We start from the raw sequence: 27,166 nt of genomic DNA on the forward strand, positions 1-27,166 counted from the left end.
AAAGTCACAGTTACAGTAAGTTACCAACAGCTACACAAAGTCACAGTTAAAGAAAGTTACCAACAGCTTCACAAAGTCACAGTTACACAAAGTCACAGTTACAGTAAGTTACCAACAGCTACACAAAGTCACAGTTAAAGAAAGTTACCAACAGCTTCACAAAGTCACAGTTACACAAAGTCACAGTTACAGTAAGTTACCAACAGCTACACAAAGTCACACAAAGTCACAGTTAAAGTTACAAAGTTACCAACAGCTACACAAAGTCACAAAGTTACCAACAGCTACACAAAGTCACAGTTACAGTAAGTTACCAACAGCTTCACAAAGTCACAGTTACACAAAGTCACAGTTAAAGAAAGTTACCAACAGCTTCACAAAGTCACAGTTACACAAAGTCACAGTTACAGTAAGTTACCAACAGCTACACAAAGTCACAGTTAAAGAAAGTTACCAACAGCTACACAAAGTCACAGTTACAGTAAGTTACCAACAGCTTCACAAAGTCACAGTTACAGTAAGTTACCAACAGCTTCAGAAAGTCACAGTTACAATAAGTTACCAACAGCTACATCAAGTCACAGTTAAAGAAAGTTACCAACAGATACACAAAGTCACAGTTACACAAAGTCACAGTTACAGTAAGTTACCAACAGCTTCACAAAGTCACAGTTACAGTAAGTTACCAACAGCTTCACAAAGTCACAGTTACAGTAAGTTACCAACAGCTTCACAAAGTCACAGTTACAGTAAGTTACCAACAGCTACACAAAGTCACAGTTACAGTAAGTTACCAACAGCTTCACAAAGTCACAGTTACAGTAAGTTACCAACAGCTTCACAAAGTCACAGTTACAGTAAGTTACCAACAGCTACACAAAGTCACAGTTAAAGAAAGTTACCAACAGCTTCACAAAGTCACAGTTAAAGAAAGTTACCAACAGCTACACAAAGTCACAGTTACAGTAAGTTACCAACAGCTTCACAAAGTCACAGTTAAAGAAAGTTACCAACAGCTACACAAAGTCACAGTTACACAAAGTCACAGTTACAGTAAGTTACCAACAGCTACACAAAGTCACAGTTACAGTAAGTTATCAACAGCTACACAAAGTCACAGTTAAAGAAAGTTACCAACAGCTTCACAAAGTCACAGTTAAAGAAAGTTACCAACAGCTACACAAAGTCACAGTTACAGTAAGTTACCAACAGCTTCACAAAGTCACAGTTAAAGAAAGTTACCAACAGCTACACAAAGTCACAGTTACACAAAGTCACAGTTACAGTAAGTTACCAACAGCTACACAAAGTCACAGTTAAAGAAAGTTACCAACAGCTTCACAAAGTCACAGTTACACAAAGTCACAGTTACAGTAAGTTATCAACAGCTACACAAAGTCACAGTTAACGAAAGTCACATTTACAGTAAGTTAGCTACAAATATCTATATACATCAATCACCGTAAATAACAATGATATTTCTCTCAGTATTGTTTTTCGTAAAATCACACACGTGCACGAAGGTTTATGCAACATGTTTCATACATTTATAAGAAATTCACTCCTGAAGTTCAAAGTTATTACGTTTGTGAAGCAGTTAAATCTAACATATCCACTGGCTTAACATCCAGACTTAATAGCAATATAATAATCTAGACTGACGAGAAATGACAAGAAATGACGAGAGAATGATTGATGAGCACGAGAGATAAAGACAGCAAATTACCACCTTCAATTTATGGGTAATTCATCCCAGGTGCTCAGCTGTTTGATCTGAAGTAATCGACATTTTGGTTTGTTTGTTTTTATTTTCATTTAAATCACATGATAACGTCAATACTGTGGTGCGTAATAAGTTTATACAGGAACGTAAGTAAATACTATTTAATACTCCAGAATCAATGTACAGAGCATGCATATTTCGCTTAAGGCTACATGGTAGTCTACAGAGTGTTTGTGTCACTTCCGCTTAATGCTTAATGATATTGTTTAGTATGTCTGTGTCATTTCCACTTAATGCTTAATGATATTGTTTAGTATGTCTGTGTCACTTCCACTTAATGCTTAATGATATTGTTCAGTATATTTGTGTCACTTCCGCTAAAGGCTACATCATAATCTACAGTATACTTGTGTCACTTCCGCTTAATGCTTTATGGTATTTTACCGTATACTTGTGTCACTTCCGCTTAAGGCAACATGGTATTTTACAGTATACTTGTGTCACTTCCGCTTAATGCTTAATGTCACACTAGAGTATATTTATGTTGCTTCCGCTTAAAGCTACACGGTACTCTACAGAATACTTGTTTCACTTCCGCTTAATACTTAATGTCACACTACAGTATATCTGTGTCACTTCCGCTAAAGGCTACATTATAATCTACAGTATACTTGTGTCACTTCCGCTTAATGCTTTATGGTATTTTACCGTATACTTGTGTCACTTCCGCTAAAGACTACACGGTACTCTACATTATAACTCTGTCACTTCCGCTTAATGCTGAATGGTACTTTGCAATATACTTGTGTCACTTCCGCTTAAGGCTATGTGGTACTCTACATTATGTCTGTGTCACTTCCGCTCAAATCTACTTGGTACCTCTACAATATACCTGTGTTACTTCCGTTTACGACTAAAACGTTCTTCTATATATTGGCCATGTCACTTCTGTGTCTGTCCCTCTTTAAAGGATTTTGAAATGGTGTTTCTTTAAGTTCCCTACAAGAATGCTGTCAAATCCATTTTCATCTTTGTTTGTTCTGTCTCTTCAGTTTTTTGTTTCATTAATGAAAAAGATTTTGTTGAAACTAAAGAAATGTACAACCAGGTACTGATTTGACTAAAGGGAGGGTGGCTAATTTCATATTGTTTATAATTGTTTTACGTCCTATTAAAAGCTGGGGTTTGAGAACGCTCCAGCTTTGGTTGGTGACAAGTCGGAGTAACCGGGAAAAAAAACAGTGTATCTGCCGACTGCTTCACGTCGGTCTCGAACACGTGACCCAGTGGTGACAAAGACGGTCCGAAACCTTAACCTTTGATTTTACAGGGATGATTTCTCTCTAAGCCAAATGTAGTATGAAGTCTCCATTTTTGCCAATTTACCTAACATTTTTATTAAAAATTTAAATTAATAATATAATTTTCACATTTGAATAACGGCTTTGAAATGGTATTTTGTTTTTTCATTACAACATTTTTTCTCTTTAATTTAGAAATATTTATGGAATGGAACATGACATCAGAGATCTGTGCAATGTGTCATTTGAAACTCTACAGTTTTTGTCTAAAATCCATCTGCCTGTCACATTTCTAGAACGTTGTTTGACTAGTGTTGTCAATTAACAGAAGCTACCGTCTAAATCAACTGAGCGTTTGATATTGATTTTTATTTCAAGGTTGTTTTGAAGCTTTTCAGCTACCATGGCATCGATATAGTTTCGTATAACTACGCAAAGATTCATTCTTTTTAAATGAAATTTAAATACTCCAATTTTTTTCTCCATGAATGACCAGCCTAGAAAGTTGAATTCAGTGACTTGTGAACTGTATGAAATTAAGAAAAAAAAACCCTTGTATCAACCAAAGTTTCAACCCTATAACATCATAGCCAAACGCACCTGTTAAGAACAATACATAGTCAGAAATAAACCTATTTTATAAATAACAGACATCTATGAAAAATGGGAAGGCGTTTGTAGAATTCAACACTTTGAGTTTTCGTATCAAATATCTATAAGTAGGTATATTTGCATTTTTATCAACTTTTTTATTTCCCCTGTTTAGTAAGACATTTCTTTCTCGATAAGCATATAAAGACAATGTTCAAAAGACACACAAACGATAGAACCACTTAATACAAACTTCGATTAGGACACAGTAGAGCCAAATAGTGAAATTAACTTCGACATACAGCTGTTTCGTCCTTCTAGGACTCGTCAGAGATGTTACATCATACAGCTGTTTCGTCCTTCTAGGACTCGTCAGTGATGTTACTTCATACAGCTGTTTCGTCCTTCTAGGACTCGTCAGTGATGCTACATTATACAGCTGTTTCGTCCTTCTAGGACTCGTCAGGGATGTTACATCATACTGCTGTTTCATCCTTCTAGGACTCGTCAGTGATACTACATCATACAGCTGTTTCGTCCTTCTAGGATTTGTCACTGATTCTACATCATACAACTGTTTCGTCCTTCTAGGACTCGTCAGTCATACTACATCATACAGCTGTTTCGTCCTTCTAGGACTCGTCAGGGATGTTACATCATACAGCTGTTTCGTCCTTCTAGGACTCATCAGTGATGCTAAGGGCCAAGATTTTGAAATCTAGGGGATGACTGAGAAAATCAATATTTGAAAATATGTGTATAAACTAGATTGAAAAGTGCTCTAGCCCCAAAATAAATACATTTGGTAATTTTCACTTTTCTGAAAATTGGAGAATTGTTACAGGAAATACATATCTGAGTGATACCATTAAAATGATTTTAAAACTCAGTTATATTATTTTGAATATTCAAGTGAACAGCTGAATGCTAATCATTATTTTTTTCCTGTACTACTAAAGGCTATGATAATGGTAAGAAATATTTTACACTTATATAAATATCTGGTCACGGAGATTGAAGCCACTAATTTTCTTGAATTTTGACATTCTCTCTGTAATTTTCTTCCAAAAGAAACTAAGAACCAAGCATAAACAATGCATGAATGATCTCTCTCTGTTTTAATATCTTTAACTCGCGAGATCTTGACGAGATCTGAACGAGATCTAAACGAGATATCATGTAATTTCCTTATTAATTTGTTTAAACTTTATTTTTTTTATCCAGTAGAACTGAAACGAATTAACGAATATTAATTCTAATTCTTATTCTTAATGACATAAATACGACACTGTTACATATGTCTCCCTGACCAGATTTTGACGTCATGATGTGAGATTTCGAACAACAAACAACAGGTACCCAGACAATATTTGGCTAGCGGAGCAGAAAAGAAATTAATGTGACTCGCTTGCCGACGTGTACATACAAAATTAACATGTATATATAATAGCTTAAAATATCTGTGTTATATAAACTTTTATGTAATAGTGATTTAAGGAAAATTATTTGGCAGTGAACTGCCTGTTTTAAATACCACGTCTAATTAATTCTTTTCACTTTATCATTACTAATATGTGTTTGGCGTTTCGGTAATGCTTGCTCATAAATCAAGTTTCAACTGTTATCAGGTTTTATTTAATGGTACATACGAATGATGTGTTTTAAAGCTTTGTAGTGACGTCATAATTTGTTAACAAGGAACAGATGGAATGCATACACAGGAATTCAGTAGATTTGTCAGAATCCCATACGTTACAGGAAAATGATCAAGAACAGAATTATTTAATCAAAACATCAAACAGTTACTTCCTGTTTTTTTTTTCTTTCTTTTATCTATTTACTTTCTTTATTTCATTTCGAATAATAAATAAATAAATAAATACGTAATTCCGGAAATGTTTCCTTGTACATGTAATGATTTTTGATAAGATCGGGTCAAACGATATGTTTTTTTTTTTTCAATTGTCCATGATATGTATAAGTGTTATGTTTACTCTAATTTTACAAGATTTCTGACGTTTTCTTATATTCTTAATTGGCACAATACAATTTTGAAATCAATCCAGAGGTATCACAAACAAACTAAAAAATATTCTATTTTTACGAAATCATTATGGATGACAACGAACGGATGACAAGATGCGCACAACACGGGGCGGAGGACACACCGCGGACGTTGAAGGATGGACGAAACAAATACAAGGACGCTAAGGGCGACAAAAGGCGAAAACACGACAAACGACTAAAGCTAAATGGCACTGGTCAGACGACAAAAAAGTACGACGCACGATCGCCGACAAAAGGCGGACGACACACGACAGACGACAAAATGCGGACGACGCACGACAGACGACAAAAGGCGGACGACAAAAGGCGGACGACGCACAACAGACGATAAAAGGCGAATGAGTAACGACAGATGACAAAAGGCGGACGACTCACGATAGATGACAAAAGACGGAGGAAACACGACAGACGACAAAAGGCGGACGACAAACGACAGACGACAAAATGCGGACGACTAACGATAGATGTCAAAAGGCGGACGACGCACAATTCACGACAAAAGGCGGACGACGCACGACAGACGACAAAAGGCGGACGACGCACGACAGACGACAAAAGGCGAACGACAGACGACAAAAGGCGGACGACGCACAACAGACGATAAAAGGCGAATGAGTAACGACAGATGACAAAAGGCGGACGACTCACGATAGATGACAAAAGACGGAGGAAACACGACAGACGACAAAAGGCGGACGACAAACGACAGACGACAAAAGGCGGAGGACAAACGAGAGATGACAAAAGACGAACGACTAACGATAGATGACAAAAGACGGAGGAAACACGACAGACGACAAAAGGCGGACGACAAACGACGGATGACCAAAGGCGGACGACAAACGACAGACGACAAAAGGTGGACGACGCACGATAGATGACAAAAGACGGACGACTCACGACAGACGACAAAAGGCGGACGAAGAACGACAGATGACAAAAGAACTACAACGCATGAAAGACGACAAAAGGCGGACGAAGCAGAAAACGGAAGGCATAAAGTGAACGGTGTACATATTGATGGAAAAATGAGACAGTAAACTAAATTAAATATACAAAACAAAAACAAAAAACAAATAAATAAAATAAGATAAATAAATGGAAGAAATGAATAAATAAAAATCAGCGACAAAATTGAATAAAATAATAATGATAAGACATTAGGGCGTTCACGTGTATGTCATAAGACAAACACACAAATGATATATCGTCTCACCGTGTATTATGTGTGGGCCCTTATCAAACTTCGGTGGAGAATATGTTTATCATAACCAAGATAGAACGGGTTATGATTAAGCGTTATATACCAGGCATTGAAACCACGTGTGTACCGTTCTTTATCAAACTCTCCTTCCAATCAAACCATTAAGGATTATTTTATGCGGGACTACAAGTGATCACAGGTGTGATCATAAGAAGAATGCTAACACTCGATCTGATCGCTCGTTGATAGAGAACATATTCTTACCATGCATCTGTTTGTTATGGGGAAGTTTATTCCATACCTCATATCAGGATTTATGTCTTAAGCTTAAAAGAATGCGTTTGAAAGTAAGATTTGAACAAAGATTACATTTCAAACACTTGAAACTACGTTTTTAAATTTACAATATAGTCTCGATAGTCACGTCGTTGTTTTCCATTCCAGTGTTATAGCCTGAGAGTGAAATTTTTATTTCGATTTTTAGTGATGATTCTTTAGATTAACTTAATGATAACGGAAATAAAAATCTGACATCATCATAGTAACCCGACACCATCATAGCAACCCGACACCACCATAGCAACCCGATACCACCATAGCAACCCGACACCATCATAACAACCTATCACAACCATAGTTACCCAACAGAACCATAGTAACTCGTCACCATCATAGTAACCTGACATCACCATAGTAACTCGACATCACCATAGTAACCCGACCCCATCATAGTAACCCGACACCACCATAGTAACCCGACATCACTATAGTAACCCGACACCATCATAGTAACCCGACATGACCATAGTAACTCGACACCATCATAACAACCCGACACCACCATAGTAACCCGACACCGCCATAGTAACCCGACACCATCATAACAACCCGACACCACCATAGTAAACTGACACCATCATAGCAACCCGACACCATCATAGTAACCAGACACCACCATAGTAACCCGACACCACCATAGTAACCCGACACCACCCTAGTAACCCGACACCATCATAGTAACCCGACACCATCATAGTAATCCGACACCATTATAGTAACCTGACACCACCATAGTAACCTGACACCACCATAGCAACCCGACACCACAATAGCAACCCGACACCACCATAGTAATCCGACACCATTATAGTACCTTACACCACCTTAGTAACCCGACACCACCACAGCAACCCGATACCATCATAGCAACCTATCACCAACATAGTAAACAGACACCACCATAGTGACCCGACCCCATCATAGCAACCTATCACAACCATAGTTACCCAACACCACCATAGTAACTCGACACCATCATAGTAACCTGACACCATCATAGTAACTCGACACCATCATAGTAACCTGACACCATCATAGTAACCCGACACCATCATAGTAACCCGACACCACCATAGTAACCCGACACCACCACAGTAACCCGACACCATCATAGCAACCCGACACCACCATAGTAACCCGACACCACCACAGTAACCCGACACCATCATAGTAACCCGACACCACCATAGTAATCCGACACCACAATTTAGAAACATCTTTAGAATTAATTGTTTTGTCTTTGTTCGTCGAAAAATCTTCAGCACTCATGAATGACATACTGACAATCTGCAAACTTTAGTGAAGATCAAAATATTTAAAATTCCTTTATGACGCTTTCAGTGTTTTATCAAAAACCTATTTTTTGTTTTGTTTTCGTTTTTTTTAACCTTATTTTTTACTGACTTTGTTACCGTAGTTACCGTTGAAGCAAATAGCCCCGAGATCTCTCACATACGATGTCTGACGTGACAACCAATCTCAAAAGAGTGTTCCGTCTCTATGACGCCTCAAATTTGTGACCCGCTACACACATAACGAGTCTTCTGGATTTTTTATCCGATATTGGCGCACGAATTGCTTGCTGGAAGGCGTTGTTCACAGAAACGCAGACTCAGATTTTGTTAAAGTATTTTTCTGATGAAAACATCGAAAAACACTAAAATTCATTAAGAAACTGACATTAGATAGACGAGGATACACAGAAAATTCGACAGATCTTAACCTACTGTGTAGGTTTTCATAGTGCAAGCATACTACCACTGAACCACAATTTTACGATATCTGATCGGGGTGACTTTTGCTTGACTGTAGAACATAAAGGACGTGGATATTGACAAATTTTTCAATTTAAAAGAAATCCTAATGTATGATGATTGAGGTGCAGTCATCTGGCTGTTTAATGTTCCTTAGAGGCGGTTTATCAGGAACTCTTAATTTTGGTTAAAGTAGAAGTATTGCTTTTTCGTTCTTATTGGTTTCGTTTCTCCGCCGATTTCGATACTTAAGACGTAATCGTCTTCAACCACAAAAAATACCGCCGTGGTCACCTTAAAATTTTAAACATTATTCACGTTTTCATACATTTCATCACAGTCGACATTTTCAGAGGTTAAATAATGGATTACCTCCCTTTTATTAAAGACTAATTGAATTATTTTTTTAATTATTTCGGCCAACATCTGACCCCTCGCTCTCTTATATACACGTCTTCGGCTCCTTCAGCACCTGTGACGAGTCCTAAAATAAACTGCAGGATGCAGTTATCTGAAATATATATTTTGTGTTTAACCTTACAAATACTGTAAGTTTAAATTTATATCCGTTAAATTTCGTCCAATATTTATTTATCTGTTTTATTGTCGGCGTCACATTTTTAAATATATATATATATCTTTTGTCAATCACTATTTGCATAACTTGTGATGAATGTCGCTCAATATCTGTCTAAACATCTCGTTTACTCTGTTAGTTTTATTCAATAACCGATGGAAAGCTATCGGCTGTAGGTGTTGATCATCGTTATTTAATTTTGTTGTGTGTTTTGTTTGTTTGTTTGTTTTTTTTCATTAAGTTAAAAAAAAATAAAGAATATAAATTGTCCAACACAAAAGTCAACGAGATAACAATTAAACATCGTTTTCTTACCGTCGTAATACTTCAGAAGATTTTTCGCACTTCAAATGAATATGATGTCATTTCCGGCACGTCTAACACCTCACTTCCTTTCTTTGTCTGTTGCAGACTGTCCTATTCTGACGAAGACGGTGAATGTTTCGTCCGAGCAGCGTCTGATGCTATACTTGATGGCCGGATACGAGAAGTCCATTCGTCCGGTCTACAATTCGTCCTCGCCTGTAGAGGTCAAACTTGGACTGACCTTGACCCAAATTCTTGACCTAGTAGGTGTTACATTTAAACTGACTACAGTCAGTCAAACTACCTCCTACACATATCGTACACTAATGGTGTGACAAGGTTTTCGGTTAAAGATGCTAAATGTTTCTCTTCACAATTACATTAAAAGCTCTCGAACGATTCTTAGGAGGAAAGGAAACAGTACAACTACTGTAACATGATGTACGATTCCTTTTAGCAAAGGGGCTGGCTGGTGGCGATATAAACTTCATTTATTTTACAAGAATTGGTATTTAAACATATATTTATAATTTTTGGGTCTGCCTGGGACCGCTCGTGGAACATTATTATGATTAATCTGTTAATATACTATCTTTCTACTACAAGAAGGTTATTTGTTTTTTTGTTTACAAGTGATACCAATAACAACACTTGGTTAGGAAGGTATTCTATGCATATAAGAACATGCATTTCGCCTCCAATTGTGTTTTGAAGAGTTGAACCCACCGCAGATTTTTATCTCCTTATTGAACATTTACCCATTGGTTGTTAATCTTTCACTTCAAGGCGTTGTCCCCGATTTTCTAAACCCCTTTCCATATGACCTTTTACGATAAAATCCCTTTCAACTAACTCAAATTTCTCTATTCAGCAAATACTCACTATTTCCATACAATACCTCAGCACAATTCGACTGTTGCTAGGCTAAAATCCCCCAACGACAATTTGAACGGAACTTTACCAAAGAACTAAATGCCATTAGTTCAACCGTTATAAATCCGCCATGACATTTTCATCTGCTTCAGCTGGACTCTCCGGAGGCTCCTTCTCTGAGCGCCTTTCACAAACGTTTCATAAACCTAGATCATGACTTTGTTCCTACATTAAATTATCTTCGCTAACTGTACTGCGCATTCCGGCGCGTGTGTAACAATAAGATTGTGACAATCAGATTACGAAATGTAAAATAGGTATCACAGTGTGATCACATGCATCCCTTTGTCTCATTTTGTGTTCGTTATTTAGAACTACTTTGTGCCATTGGGATGTCTGTGAGAACACACTGAAATGATTACAGTGTTACAGTGGTGTATTTTGGTTAATGCTGGTGAACTGGTGATTGTAACGCTGTGTGATGACGTATATTGTATCGTTATGTGATGACGTATATTGTATAGTTATGTGATGACGTATGTTGTATCGTTATGTGATGACGTATGTTGTATCGGTATGTGATGACGTATATTGTATCGCTGTGTGATGACGTATATTGTATCGGTATGTGATGACGTATGTTGTATCGGTTTGTGATGATGTATATTGTATCGTTATGTGATGATGTATATTGTATCGGTATGTGATGATGTATATTGTATAGTTATGTGATGACGTATATTGTATCGGTATGTGATGATGTATATTGTATAGTTATGTGATGACGTATATTGTATCGCTGTGTGATGACGTATATTGTATCGTTGTGTGATGACGTATATTGTATCGTTGTGTGATGACGTATGTTGTATCGGTATGTGATGACGTATATTGTATAGTTATGTGATGACGGATATTGTATCATTGTGTGATGACGTATGTTGTATCGGTATGTGATGACGTATATTGTATCGTTGTGTGATGACGGATATTGTATCATTGTGTGGTGACGTATGTTGTATCGGTATGTGATGACGTATATTGTAACGCTGTGTGATGACGGATATTGTATCATTGTGTGATGACGTATGTTGTATCGGTATGTGATGACGTATATTGTATAGTTATGTGATGACGTATATTGTATCGTTATGTGATGATGTATATTGTATCGGTATGTGATGACGTATGTTGTATCGGTATGTGATGACGTATATTGTATCGCTGTGTGATGACGTATGTTGTATCGGTATGTGATGACGTATATTGTATCGCTGTGTGATGACGTATGTTGTATCGGTATGTGATGACGTATATTGTATCGCTGTGTGATGACGTATGTTGTATCGGTATGTGATGACGTATATTGTAACGCTGTGTGATGACGGATATTGTATCATTATTTGATGACGTATTGTTGTGTGATGACGTATGTTGTATCGTTGTGTGATGACGGATATTGTATCGTTGTGTGATGACGTATGTTGTATCGGTATGTGATGACGTATATTGTAACGCTGTGTGATGACGTATATTGTATCGGTATGTGATGACGTATATTGTATCGGTATGTGATGATGTATATTGTATCGTTGTGTGATGACGTATATTGTATCGTTATATGATGACGGATATTGTATCGTTATGTGATGACGTATATTATGATGTTTACGTCCTGGTTGCTGTGTTTTTTGACGTGGTATTGTGATGGTTAAGTCCTGGTTGCTGTGTTGTTTTGACGTGATATTGTGTTGGTTAAATCCTGGTTGCTGTGTTGTTTTGACGTGACATTGTGATGGTTACGTCCTGGTGGCTGAGTAGTTTTGACGAGATATTGTGTTGGTTACGTCCTGGTGGCTGTGTTATTTTGACGTGATCTTGTGTTGGTTACGTCCTGGTGGCTGTGTTGTTTTGACGTGATATTGTGTTGGTTACATCCTGGTTGCTGTGTTGTTTTGACGAGATATTGCGTTGGTTACATCCTGGTTGTTGTGAAGTGTAAAGGTTATATAATATATTGTTGTATTTTAGCTGTAGTTAATGATGTGTTATGCTGTAAGATAATGTTATTGTCTTTCCCTAGCGTGAACGTTCACATTTTAAAACATATCGATTTAATGAAATCATTCTCTTCATTAATTAATCCGTTCAAACAAATAACGTATTTTTTTTTCATTATTTAAATATGTTTTCAAAAGATATTTGTGTTCACGTCTAATTTAATTCTTGATACCACAAACACACATTCTGACTAGAAACTAATTTTCAAATACCGCGATCGTGGAGTCGACAGTGATGCTGATGTTATTATAATAGACTTTTGCAAAATATTCAAGTTTTGATTAAATTTTCTTCAAACTTAATAGACTTTTAAATATTCATTTTATTCTTGTTCCGGAAAGTGTCGCCGGCGAAGATCTGGGATTCGTCATAATAACGTAGTAAAATGTATTGATTAGTCTCTGCAGTGTGACCTTAGCGTACCGGAAATACTTTATACAACTACAGTATATAATGATACTCAGAATGAGGCTGCAGCAAGGTTACTTTAGAGAAGTAAGACAGATCTATAAAATATATAGGTCAAAGTTATTTTTAGAAAAATGGTAAGTATCGAACTGTATAAAAATGTATGTATGTTTTAGTTTAGTTCCGGAAATTCTCTTCACAGCTTGTTATATATGGGTTCCGTATTGCAGTTAGGTATTTCCGGTTCCGGAGATTAATTAGTGTTTTTAATTTGAATGTAAAGTTCAAAGTGTTTTCTTTTCCCAAATAAAATGTACTGTATGCATATGTAATGTTATAAATTTGCTTTGTCGTCCCACGATATCATTTTGGTAAAACCTTGCATTATTTCTAATGAGCCATACACAAATCTTAAGAAAGGATTTTTTAATATTACACAAATAATATTCATACTTATAGCAGAAAGTAAAAAAAAAAAAAATTAAAAAATCAATCATTGACTAAATTTGATATAATTTTATGGGAAAACCAAACAAACAAACAAACAAACAAACAAAAAACAAAACAGAAAATGTCTGTTTTTGCATATTTTATATTTTCACATGGGGTGGGGGACGAGGGGTTCTTTGTAGACACCAAATACTCTAAAGTCTGATATTTTCGATATTATAAATTGATGCAATTTTATCATTAGTTTGAAACAAAAGGGGTGTTATTTTCACGGATGTCTTCTTTTCTTCTTCATTGGCAACAAATATTTTTATGCACAAAAATAATGAAAAATAAAAAAAACCTCAATATTTTAAGTGTTTACAGAGAAGAATGTGTAAGAACGGGCATTTTTTTTTACCACGAACGACGTTTTCGTCTTTAAGAAGCATAAATGAGAAAAATAAGATTTTTGGTGCTAAACACAAGCATCCAAACCCAATTAAAAAAAGTTTTGTGCAAAGTGATAAGTCTTAACACAAAAACTGGTCTAGGTGTAACTCTGAAATCCAGCCTCTTAACCACTGTGTATAGGTACATCCTGTGCCTCCGCATCGCTAAGAAATGACAAGTGGTCTGAATACTGACAAAACCATTTATTAGAAAGTGTCCAAATGCATTAAAACTCTTCACTAATTGACACATTTACTTACACTCTCTGCTACAAATGTCTTCGACAGGTTAACGTCATATTTATTCCGCTAAGTCTAGTGTTTGCTTGTTGATGTGAAGTGTTTTAAAGTGTGGTTGGTTAACTCGAGTTTAAAAGCTGCTATAATAGATGTACACATCTATACAGCTAATATTTCTCTCTCTCTCTCTGTCTCTGTCTCTCCGTGTCTCTGTCTCTTTCTCTCTCTCTCTGTCTCTCCGTGTCTCTGTTTCTCTCTCTGTCTGTCTGTCTGTCTCTCTCTCTCTGTCTCTCTGTCTCTCTCTCTCTCTCTCTCTCTCTCTCTCTCTCTCTCTCTCTCTCTCTCTCTCTCTCTCTCTCTCTCTCTCTCTCTCTCTCTCTCATTCTCTCTGTCTCTCTCTGTCTCTCTTTCTCTCTGTCTCTCCGTGTCTCTGCCTCTGTCTCTGTCACTGTCTCTCTCTCTCTCTCTGTCTGTCTATGTCTGTCTGTCTCTTTGTCTCTCTCTGTCTCTCTGTCTGTCCTTCTCTCTCTCTCTCTGTCTCTCTCTCTCTCATATATATATATATATATGTGTGTGTGTGCGTGCGCGCGCGTGTGTGTGTGTGTGTGTGTGTGTGAGGGTGTGTGTGTGTGTCTGTTTCTCTCTCTGCCTCTCTCTTTGTCTGTCTGTCTCTCTGTCTGTCTGTCTCTGTTTCTCTCTGTGTTTCTCTCTGTGTGTCTCTCTGTGTCTCTGTCTCTCCGTGTCTCTGTCTGTCTGTCTATTTGTCTGTCTCTCTCTGTCTGTCCCTCTCTCTCTCTGTCTCTTTGTCTCTCTGTGTGTCTCTCCCTCTCTCATATATATATATGTGCGTGCGTGCGTGTGTGTTTGTGTGTGTGAGGATGTGTGTGTGTGTTAATGTGCGTGTGCGTGTGTGGCTTATTTCAATCAATATGTTAAATATGTTGAAATGGGAATATCTATGTGAAGTTTCTTAATCTCGATTTTTAGTCAATAACATGTATTTTTGTTTTAAATCATTATTCAAATGCAGCTGTCAATGGATGAATTTCTTACATGTTAAATTGCAATACCAACTGGGTATTTCAAGTTCAACCTATTAATATCAGAAAACCGGTTATTATCAGAAAAAACGTTTAAGATTTGAAAACCGGTTAATATAAAGCGGCGCTAAAAATAGATTCTGGAAATACCCTAACATCCGGGTTAGTCTGTTTCTCCAAATGCACAAAGGTGCAATATTGTAAATGATAACCATATGCAACAGAATTGAATTTTTATTACATGTTGTCTTTATTTAAAACATTTTTTTTACGAAATAAGAGTTACTTAAATGTATATATGATGATGTTGAAAAATTAGATATGTTATCATTAATCTTTCTTTACTATGAAATAAAACAGTTGTGGACTTTTTGCTCGGTTACTATATTGTGATACTGACTTGAAGACAAATATAAACCAAGGTGAATATTTGTTTTCTTTCGGTTAATATCACGGCGTATTAATCAAGTAAAAAGTCCTTAACTGTATAATACAAATAGTTTGTGTTAACCCGGATTGCTAGACATTAGGTATTTTACCAGGAGAAAAATTCCTTTGTATTTGGGATATCAGACTTTCGAGCATGACTTGTGTGATCTCTGTTGTATGTAAATAATACAATCTTGGTAAGAATTATCATCTAATGATGCCAGGTTGATAGTATCCTTTTGTTCAGCTTTAATGACCCCGCGGTCTGATGGGTGGGGCCAAAATGGGTCATGCTGACTAAAATTTCAAAAATCTTCTTTTCAAAACCTAGAAATGATAAAAACGAATGATCTTCATAGATGGAAGGGTCTTTATAGGTTTTACCCAAATTATGAACTTCATAAACCTGGATACCATATTTTTTCCTGAGAAGGGACAACATTTACCACTATATGTATAGGAAAATTATATTTTTGAGCATCATTTGTTAAAAGCTCTTCTTTCAGGAAAGGTAAATTACGTATTAAGGTAGGATAAAGTTTTAAACACTTTTCGTTTCAGGATGAGAAAAATCAGATTCTAACGACAAACGTTTGGATGGAAGTGGTAAGTAAACATATATTGTTTGTTGATAAAGGACCTTCCTCAAAATATCGTTTTGATATAAAGTTAATTCAATCTACGTTTTGTGATTTTTAAAAAATGGAAACCCATTCATTACATCATATCATAAGATTGATCTATATTACAATAATATTGTGAAACAAGATACAACTTTCGGGTATATCAATCACTCAAGTTGACCCGGATGTAAGCGCGCGAGGAGGAGGAAACCTGATTACCCCACGTGATCGGGCAGGTGACCACGTTTCTTTTGATGTCCATTCTGTAAATCGACAAAAAAAGTGAAATGCGAGTATTTTTTAAAAATTCTAAAAGTCGGTTTTTTTGGTAAGTTTGAAGTAAATATTACAATATTGCAAAGTTACTGTCTTCGTTTTCGCATGATGCTACGATGACGTCATTATGGCGTCACAATGAATGATAAATGTTAATTAAAAGATGTGCGATACCTCATACAAGTACATAACCTGCATCACAATAAATTAGATAATAGTACTGTACACTCTCCTTGATTTATCATTTTAGCACCATTTTCATTTTAAGGTCGGAAGGGGGCAGGTTTTTTAAAACTGGACCTATGATTTGGGGAAGTTAGGTGATCAATATGTTTTACATACTTGTCAGTGCATAATTTTCTGTAGAGAAAACTGATTCATTTTCTGTCACAGAAGTAATCAAGGTAAGACAATAAATATATACAAACTAAACACAAAAAAATGTAAAAAAAAAAAAAAAAAATCAAATTATAGAAGTAAAAAACTTATCTAATATATTAAGGAAATGATCTGGAATTGTCGCATTAAATTTATGAGGAAAACCCGTATTTTTACCGTAGTATGAAAATGGGAACATTCAGTTGTTTATTTGCAATAAGCAATACTAGCACCTAAACAAGTAAATATCTATTAAGCAAATCCAGGTATTTCTATCAAATAAAATAAAGAGATTAAGAAAATTTGATATGTAAGCCCATATTTGACAAAAACGAGGCCAAAACAAAAAAGAGATTGTTTCCGGCAAATTCGGAAAACTTAATTATGGGACGTAACTCTAATAATCAGGATTAATTTTATATGATGAATACGTAAATTTTCAGCGGTGTAGACACAGCATAGATATTAAGACTCCAGAACTTTCTAGTTCATTATCGAACGGTATGTGCTCTTTTTATATCACAAAACAAGCGTCTTTCGTTCACAAAAATAGTAATTGAGATTCGGCTGATCAATAAACGTCAATAGTCATGCCACAGATCACAATTTCCTTGTAAAAGGATTTCAGGTCTACCGAGGTTTTTGTTGAAAGATTGCTTTGAATTCGAAGTGTTGCGATTGAGATTTCGTTATACAGTGAAAACATGTTTTTTTTCTTTTTTTTTTTAATTTTCTAGCCTTAATGCTCTAAAAAGGAAATGTGTGTACAGTGTTCTTTTTCATCATACTGAACGTTGATATATTTTATTGTGTGTCTGAATCGGGTAACTTTACAGGTAATTACCGATATTATCGAAAAGTTACCGATTGAATAATATCAGAAAATAAACTACATAAATAAATTAAATAGTGAATCAGTTAAAATTGGGACGAGACCGTCAGTTTTATTGGTACGGACCAGCCACGCCTCCAGGTTGGCAATTACAGATAAACCACAGAAACCCGCCTCGATGATAACGAAACATATTTTTGATATGACATCAGGAGTTTGTCAGCTTATTGTGTCAATGTAATCACGCTTGATACATTATCTAAATCGACATATATAAAAAAAATTTAAAAAATAAGAAAGTTTTTTCAGTTTACTTCAGAGAAATATAATTTGACTAGGCATTGCCAACTGAAAAAATACATAATATCACAACATGGTTTGAGGTTAGCAAAACAACGCTAAAGTGTTTTGGGACATTTTGCGCCTTGTTCCCTTTTTTTGCATTGAAGAGTTTTTTTCTAAGGGAGATAATTGGAAGTTGAATCGTGAAACTTGTCTATTAAGTTCAAAATTTGAAATATACATATCACACGTTGCTTTCATGGATGTGAGTTTCACATTTCTCCTTCGAGGCCCCAGATTTTGACCCCAGCAGACCATTAGTTGAAATATCCTCGTGTCGATCATTTACGATAGTAGTACACACAGTCCTGGAGAAGAACGCCGGGATACACTGGTACAACTGATTAAGATTTTTTTTTCACAAATCTTTTACAAAAAATGTACTGAACACTTTGAAGGGGATTTTAAGTGCAGATAAAGCTGGGACACAGCAGTAAACGTATATTGTATCATGTATATATTTAAAAAGTTCTGTGTGAGATCGAAATGCTTGTGTTGATTAAAATTTGGGAAGCAAATGTGAGTTGAGAAACAATTGAGGTTTTAATATTTGTTATAAGGATTTACTTCTCCAGTAAAGTTTTAATTCTTTTACACTTTATAATTCTCGTAGTAGTTAATATTTGTAGTTGAGAATAGACCCTTTAAAGCACACACAAAACAAAAAGTGATTTCCTATGTCTTGAATCTGAAGACAAATGACATATCAAATTATCTTAGTTTGTTGAACTCGTTATGACACCCGCACGAGTGTAAGATTCTATTTATAATATAAAACATATGTCTAAAAAAAGATAAGTGAAAATTAAAATTCATTTCTATTTTAGACCTATCTATTTCGACAGGAACGGTTCTTTTTCCCTATATATACTTCCGAGACAAACGTGTGACGTCATCAAGACGTACTTTATTAATGACGTCACAATTGTGTCATTACGCTTTTATTTATAACATGGACCTATGACACGACACAACAGTCCAATTATGCGATAACCCTAACACATACCTAAAAATTCTTACATATTTCATAATTAAATATGATTTATTGTACCAGTATCTAGGATAAATCTATGATTCACGAGTTATTCACGCCTGATTCTATTGATAGTGCAGGCTAAATTTCATTACTTACTCTGAAATTTATAAATTTGATGTGATGATTTAGAATATCAAAGATTGTTTCCTACATTTGTATTTTACATATATAACAATAACTGGGTGGTCGGGTGGCGCAGTGTTAACGCCTTTCACCTAGCCGACCGGGGTTCGATTCCCGGAACGGACGTGAAAAGGTAAGGGGTCACCTGCCCGACCACGTGGGTTTTCCCCGGTACTCCGGTTTCCTCCCACAGTAAGACCCCTCGCGCGCTTACATCCGGGCCAACAAGAGTGATTAGTATAAGTTGACATAACTTGTTTCGCAATTGTTGTAAAATAAATAAAGTTTATATTTAAAAATAACTGGTGCTTGCGTCCTGTACACTAGTTTTATGCATGTAACACTTTTTAAAAAATCCCTTCCGTAACCCTCAAGGTATGCCTCTACAAGAATCCCTGCGGTTGGCCTCCGGTATGATTTTCGATAAGGCATATCGAGCTTAATTGGTTTTCTGTGCAATAAAGATACATTCCGCATGTGTGAAGGTAGAAAATATATATAAAAAACACCGTAACTATCTCGATGATAATACAAGAAAAATACACTAATAGCTCAATGTTGGGAAAGATTTGCATGTACTTAAGCGATGTGATATTATTTATTTTCAACTACATAGGGGGCCATGCAATTATGATGTGTTAGATGTAAATGTTAATTCTCAGATGCGAGGGAACCTCAACATCGCCGTTTTATCATGATGAGATAAAAAAAAGTCACTTTCATACTTCAAAATGTAGGTCAGTGTTGGGCTCAATATGAAATCCTAAGAGTTTTGTTCAGTTGAAGTTTTCACCTTAGAAGACGAATTCCTTATATAAAGTATTACCTTCCAGCGTCTTGATTCAGCCATGTTCGGCTAAGACAATCGAAGTATCTGATCTGTATGTGTGTCAGAGTCTGTTCTGAAGCATATTAGTTTCGCATGATACTAGTTGTATATGGCGTTAAACGAAAAAGCTGGAATATAATTCCTTAATATCGGATCTGAACATCTCTCATTTACTAAATTTGAATCCAGTATGGAGTACTGTAATGGATTTGCCGAAATAGATTAAATCCTAGTATTTTACAAACTACAAACTTGTTTGATAGAGTTAACAAGACATTGATCAAAGAACCGGCTGTGTATTCAGAAATTTTATTTAGTTGTCAATAGACAAAACATCGTGACATGACTTCGACACACGGAGCATTAGTTAACGTGTTAAAGAGAGTATTTAGCGAACAAGCTTGTACAAGCATAATCGATATTTTTTTAATTGATATGGGTAAAACCGATTCGACATAAATGTATTTGAAAATGATTGCTACCTCACTGAACAACATACGAGAGGCCGATCTAAATTCAGTTGGATAAAGTGGAGTTTTGCCCAATGACTGACACAGTCATTATAACGGGAATCATAAAACCGTCTGGAAAAGTGATTGTCAATCACACACGACGAATAGCTATTTATAGTTTCACTCATATGTATATAGACCTATAAACAACAGTAATCTATTTGTTTTGTTTTTTTTATTTTTTTTTTTTTTTTGTGAGTGATTTCCATCGGATACTGGTCGAAATATTCTGTTCAACAGTTGCAAATATATACATTTACTCTACGTTGGGGCCAAATACATTTGCACCGTGATGTCAAACTGATGTTTCAGAATGTGCTTTGTCAATCAACAGAATCAGTTACCACCGAAATATCGAAAGTGCTGCTTGCCTGCTTATGAATAATTGAATATTGCAGATCCAGTTACTTTAAATGGCTTAAAAAACCTTTACTTTTATTATCTATTTTCTCACCGCTCTCCGTCACCTCCCTGGCTGTCTATTATCGCTATTCCACTTGTTAAAAGGTTCATTTAGGATGCATTATCGTCATTACCAAATCAACCGCACATACAAATTGCATGTTTCATTTGTTGTCAAAATGAGCGTCATTATTGGTTTGCACGTTATTAAGATACCCAGCGCCATTGGAATCTGTGTACAGACAAGACATCTGATCAGGAAAGATTTTTTCCCGAACGGAGCTGAAATGTGGCAATACGCAATGGGGCGTTCAAGCGGAATAAATAAATAAATAAATAAAATTTTCTCAATATTAATAGAAATCATACAGGTTCTTTTTTACGTACTTCGATATACTTACAACACACGTGTTATCATTTCAATAAAGTACCAGTCAACCCTATCATCCCTAACGGCTTTTATACATACTATCTTTAACCCCTGCACGTGCGGTTAGTTGATCACGTGACTGTGGGATGCCGTTCGAGCTGCAACGATAAGAAATAACTACGCGTATTCACGGTATCTGTGGTAGTTATCGGGGGACTCATTACCAACGCAGCAGTATACAAGAGATGATTGCAGGGTGAAATGGCTGCAATTAGTCCCACGATGCCGCGGTAAACAAGTTCTTGATTATTCTTCCGCGGTTAAGAGATATCTTGTGGCGATAAATTTCAAAATAAATATGTTTTTAATAATAATTTTGAATTTATAAACATTTGAGAATTATTTTTTGCTACAAAACCTGATGGCCTCCTCCTGATGACGTACGTCCGTTTCTCATGTTATATGGTTGTTCTATTTAAAGTAAACATTCACTTCACAATGAGGAAACATTAAATGATATATTGGCGAGTTTTCGTCAAGATTAAATCTCAAAGATGAATTCGTAAAAAATAAGACCAGTCGAGTCGTTTCCTTGTAACATAACGACGCCATTCTGATAGGTCTAAGCCGATCATATTGTAATCGACCGTTCTGTTATCTAAACGTGATGATATGCGGGATATTTCGCGGTTTCCCGTTAAATGCCATATACATTTTAATATCAAGATGGCGGATAGTTTATTATTTGTTAGTAAGGGACAGCTATTTCTAATATTCAACAGACCGGAACAAATACAGCACAAGAAATCAATATATGAGTATAATTTGAATATTCAACAGATTGGAACAAACAGAGTACAAGAAAGCAATGCTTTATGTGTATCATTTGAATATTCAACAGATTGGAACAAACAGAGTACAAGAAAGCAATGCTTTATGTGTATCAATAATAAAAACATTTCATTGTAAAGAGAAATAAAAAAAAATCAAGTTATCAAGATTGATTAGCTTATGTACTTGGCAAAGGATTGTATAAGAGTTGAAGACTTCTAAACTGAAGCGAATATTAAGCGAGCCAAAACGGTAAACATGAGACGGGTTTCATGAATCACATATCAAATGGAAACGAGTGTGAGATTCTCTTTATCGCATTGAGGCAAACACTCGTATATAGATAATGGAAACCGGAATATAAACAACCTCGCACATCCTCACACGCAAACAACCTCGCACACCCTCACACACACACTATCTCGTACACCCTCAGTCTCACACAACACACACAACTTCGCACACCTTCACACGCACACAACACACAACCTCGCACACCCTCATACGCACACCATACACACAACCTCGCAAACCTTTACACGCACACAACACACAACCTCGCACACCCTCACACACACACACAATCTCGTACACCCTCAGTCTCACACAACACACACAACCTCGCACACCTTCACACGCACACAACACACAACCTCGCACACCCTCATACGCACATCATACACACAACCTCGCAAACCACACACACACACACAACCTCGCACACCCTCACACACACACAATCTCGTACACCCTCAGTCTCACACAACACACACAACCTCGCACACCTTCACACGCACACAACACACAACCTCGCACACTCTCATACGCACACCATACACACTACCTCGCACACCTTTACACGCACACAACACACAACCTCGCACACCCTCACACGCACACAACACACACAGCCTCGCACACCTTTACACGCACACAACACACAACCTCGCACACCTTCACACGCACACAACACACAACCTCGCACTATCATACGCACACCACACACACTACCTCGCACACCTTTACACGCACACAACACACAACCTCGCACACCCTCACACGCACACAACACACACAGACTCGCACACCTTCACACGCACACCATACACACAACCTCGCACACCTTTACACGCACACAACACACAACTTCGCACACCCTCACACGCACACCATACACAAACTCGCAAACCTTCACATGCACACAACACACACAATCTCGCACACCTTCACACGCACACAACACACAACCCCGCACACCCTCACAATCTCGCACACCCTCACACGCACACCATACACACAACCTCGCAAACCCTCTCACACACAACACACACAACCTCGCACACCCTCACACGTACACTATACACACAACCTCGCACACCTTCACATGCACACCATACACACAACCTCGCACACCCTCACACGTACACCATACACACAACCTCGCACACCTTCAGATGCACACAACACACAACCTCGAACACCCTCACACGCACACAACCTCGCACTCCCTCACACACACACTTTCCTTCAATGATCTCTCTACCGGAAACAGATAAATGCATTTTTTAATGTAACAGAAAAGTGCAACGTCATTGCCTTGAGGTCCATCATTTTCCTGTTTGTAAATTCACAGTAATATTTACACATTAATATCACCAAACCAAGACCCATATTATTTTTTATCAATTTTTAGAAAATTGCGCAAACTATGGTGGCTGATTCGGGACATCGTGATATCGCTTCGTTGAATGGGAAGCGATATCACGATGGCCCGAATCAGCCACCATAGCAAACACATAACATTCTATTGTGTACGTTTGACGATTAATTGCGTTTTTTCATTTTTTTTTTTTCATATGCATATACAGTCCTCAAAAATGTCCTGATACACGTTAAACGGTCACGTGATGTCTTTTTTTCAGCGATACGTACATATCGTCAAAGTCATTCTTTACCTTTAAGGAAAAACATAATGGGATTTTTTTTTACTTCACTTCATCTTAATACGAAAACAAAGACAAGAATTTCACATCTGTGTCCATTAAATATTGCATTTTTAATCAATAAACGTATAATTTGATATGACACCTACCTGAAAGCCTATGTCATGTCAATATATGAAAATCGTCATGTTTATTCAATATGACATGTAAAATGTGAATTTTAGACGTTTCTAGTAGTTTACCAGTGAAATCATCTGGGTTTTTTTCAGGAATGGTACGACGAGAAACTCAGTTGGGACCAACACCACTACGGCGGTCTTACAAGCATACGAATACCTTGCAACCGAATATGGCTACCGGATGTCGTGCTGTACAACAGGTGCTAGTCATGCGCACTTCATATATACAAGACACATTGCATAATTAAAAGTGATATTGTTTCCTTCTTATAAGCTTATATCAAAGTTAGCTATTAAAGTATTTCAATCAAATTTTACAGAAAGAAAATTCCAAAACCTCAATCTTCAGTTCCGATTGTTTTTTACCTTTTAAAAAGACCAGTTTTCAAAATATCTATATTAATAAGATATAAATATTTAGGTGCTTCATTGTGGGGAAAATCCTATCATTGTACAAATATTCATCAGTCCCTTTATTTCAGTGTCGATGATTACACATCCGGGTACATGCCGAGCCTCGCTATGGTTCACAATGACAGCCGGGTATTTTGGGGTCCAGTTGTCCGCTTCAGAAGTTCCTGTAAAATTGATATCACGTTTTTTCCATTTGACGACCAGATGTGTAAGCTGAAACTCGGATCCTGGGCTTATCATGGATTTCAGGTAAGCAAGAGACATACCTATGTTGTCAGTGGATATAAATGACTCTCGACAGGGTTGTCCTTCTCTCCAATAAAATTGACTTTACAAAGTTTACCTTATGAAACGCCAGACAAAAATAACTATCGTTAAACCGACTGTTTTTTTTTCATCTTTTTTATTTCATTTTATTCATTTTTCGTTGTTTTTTTTTTTTTTTTTTTTTCCTTTTTTTTAAAAGTACTCCCCACCTGTATGCCTAGTCGTTATCGGAAATAGAAAAATATAACATTCATGATACCACGCCTCTTGCTCCTTAATGTTCTCGGTCTGTCTATGTCCAATCTCATAATCTTAAGTTTATGGCACAGGATGCTTCACATCTGTTAATAAATCTAATTATATCTGGATGAAACAGTATTCCGCTATGGGTGCTATCTTATTTCCGTCAATCGGTCTTCAACACCATCTGTCATTGATCTGAACAGCTCGCCTCGCTATATACTAATTTGATAATTTCGCTTTGAAAAGTTCATAAAAAGCTCGAAAATTACGTGTAAATTATCAACATCTTAAACGGAGTCCATGTTTTATCTAAATTCGACATCAAACACAATGTTGCAAATTAAACGGAAATTAAATATACTTTTGTTGGTTTTTCCTTTGAAGTATTAAGCGAAGGGAGGTAACCAAAAATCAAATATATCCTTTTATAATTCCGGATTTTTTTTTAAAGAGGCAGTCATTTTACATGATAACGCCTTCCTTAAGAAATATATATTGTATTTTAATTTGGGAACATAATCTCTTATAATAATCATGCGGAATAAATAACGATAATGGTTTGATTAACCGATTTTAAGGTACATAATAACACACGTTAACAAGGTAAGGGGGTTTAAAGAGAATGCAAAACAGAGCGTATATCCAGTTTTTGTATCTGGATGCTCGCAGTAAAAATGTCAAAATACACGAAATATTTTACTTTTTAATAAACATTCTTTAAAACATTCTTTAAATTCTTTAGAAGCCACCGGGCGCACGACATCCGCCATTTTGATGAGATTAATAGACGAAGAATACATTTCGGTTTATAGAAAGATGATGGCATTCTACGATTACGTCCACAATTTGAAAGTAAAACTTCAATATTTGCATTTAATTTCCAAAGAGTTTGATTGATAAAACATTGAAAGGTGTGAACATCGGTGGAAAAGCACGGGGAGATCAACTGAAAACCATACTAGAAGTGTATTAGATGACACCACGTAGTGGTCATTGACAACGCGAACAGCAACAAAGTAGTTTCCAGAGAAATATATTACATGGATTTTTTTGGTATTTTTTCCAAATACATGAATCACGTGATACTTCATATTCATATCTTCCATTTTAGTAATCATTGACTACCGGTGAGTGCAATAACCGGCGTGGCTTGTGATCTTCCACAACCATAATAGCATTGCGTAAATTTTGGTAACCATTGTTACAGCTAGAAACCATGAAACGGAAATTTATATATCGAGTCATGGAAAAACACGATATTTTTACATTATTTATTTTTTTACTTTTTGTTGTTGAAAATATGTTGTATAATTATAAGAACTATTTCACTTTTTTGGCATCTCATCTTTCCTATTTCTACTCTAGGTCAATGTGTTCAATCGCTCTAATACGATTGACTTGTCTAACTTTGTTGACAACGGAGAGTGGGAGCTAGTGGAAAACCGGGTGGAACGGAACCAGGTCTACTATAACTGCTGTTCGGAACCTTTTCCGGATGTGACGTTTTACATATATTTGCGCAGGCGTATTAAATACTACTTCATGAACATCATAATACCTTGTATTATATTATCGTTTTTGTGCCTGGCTGGATTTTTACTTCCACCGGAAAGTGGAGAAAAGATAACTCTAGGACTATCTGTACTGCTCACGATTACCGTGTTTATGCTGATGGTGGCGGATAAGATGCCCCAGACGTCAGAATCTATCTCCGTCATCAGTAAGTATGTGTCCGCACATCATGTGACGTTTAAAACTTCTAGGCCGTGCTG

General features: G+C 36.5%; 1 protein-coding gene across 1 annotated transcript in view; it reads left to right on the plus strand.

Annotated features, from left to right (window-relative positions):
- Positions 1-27,166, plus strand: part of LOC132552544 (neuronal acetylcholine receptor subunit alpha-10-like) — an 82,216-nt gene that overhangs the window by 53,360 nt on the left and 1,690 nt on the right. The window contains exons 2-6 of the mRNA XM_060216723.1: positions 9,968-10,125; positions 16,356-16,400; positions 24,561-24,670; positions 24,953-25,133; positions 26,760-27,114. Of these exons, the coding sequence (XP_060072706.1) occupies positions 9,968-10,125; positions 16,356-16,400; positions 24,561-24,670; positions 24,953-25,133; positions 26,760-27,114 (849 nt within the window). The remainder of the gene's footprint in view (positions 1-9,967; positions 10,126-16,355; positions 16,401-24,560; positions 24,671-24,952; positions 25,134-26,759; positions 27,115-27,166) is intronic.

The sequence above is a fragment of the Ylistrum balloti genome, unplaced genomic scaffold (assembly GCF_031769215.1).
Source record: "Ylistrum balloti isolate Yb309-2 unplaced genomic scaffold, AGI_CSIRO_Ybal_v1 Utg370254, whole genome shotgun sequence".
Lineage (NCBI taxonomy): Eukaryota > Metazoa > Mollusca > Bivalvia > Pectinida > Pectinidae > Ylistrum > Ylistrum balloti.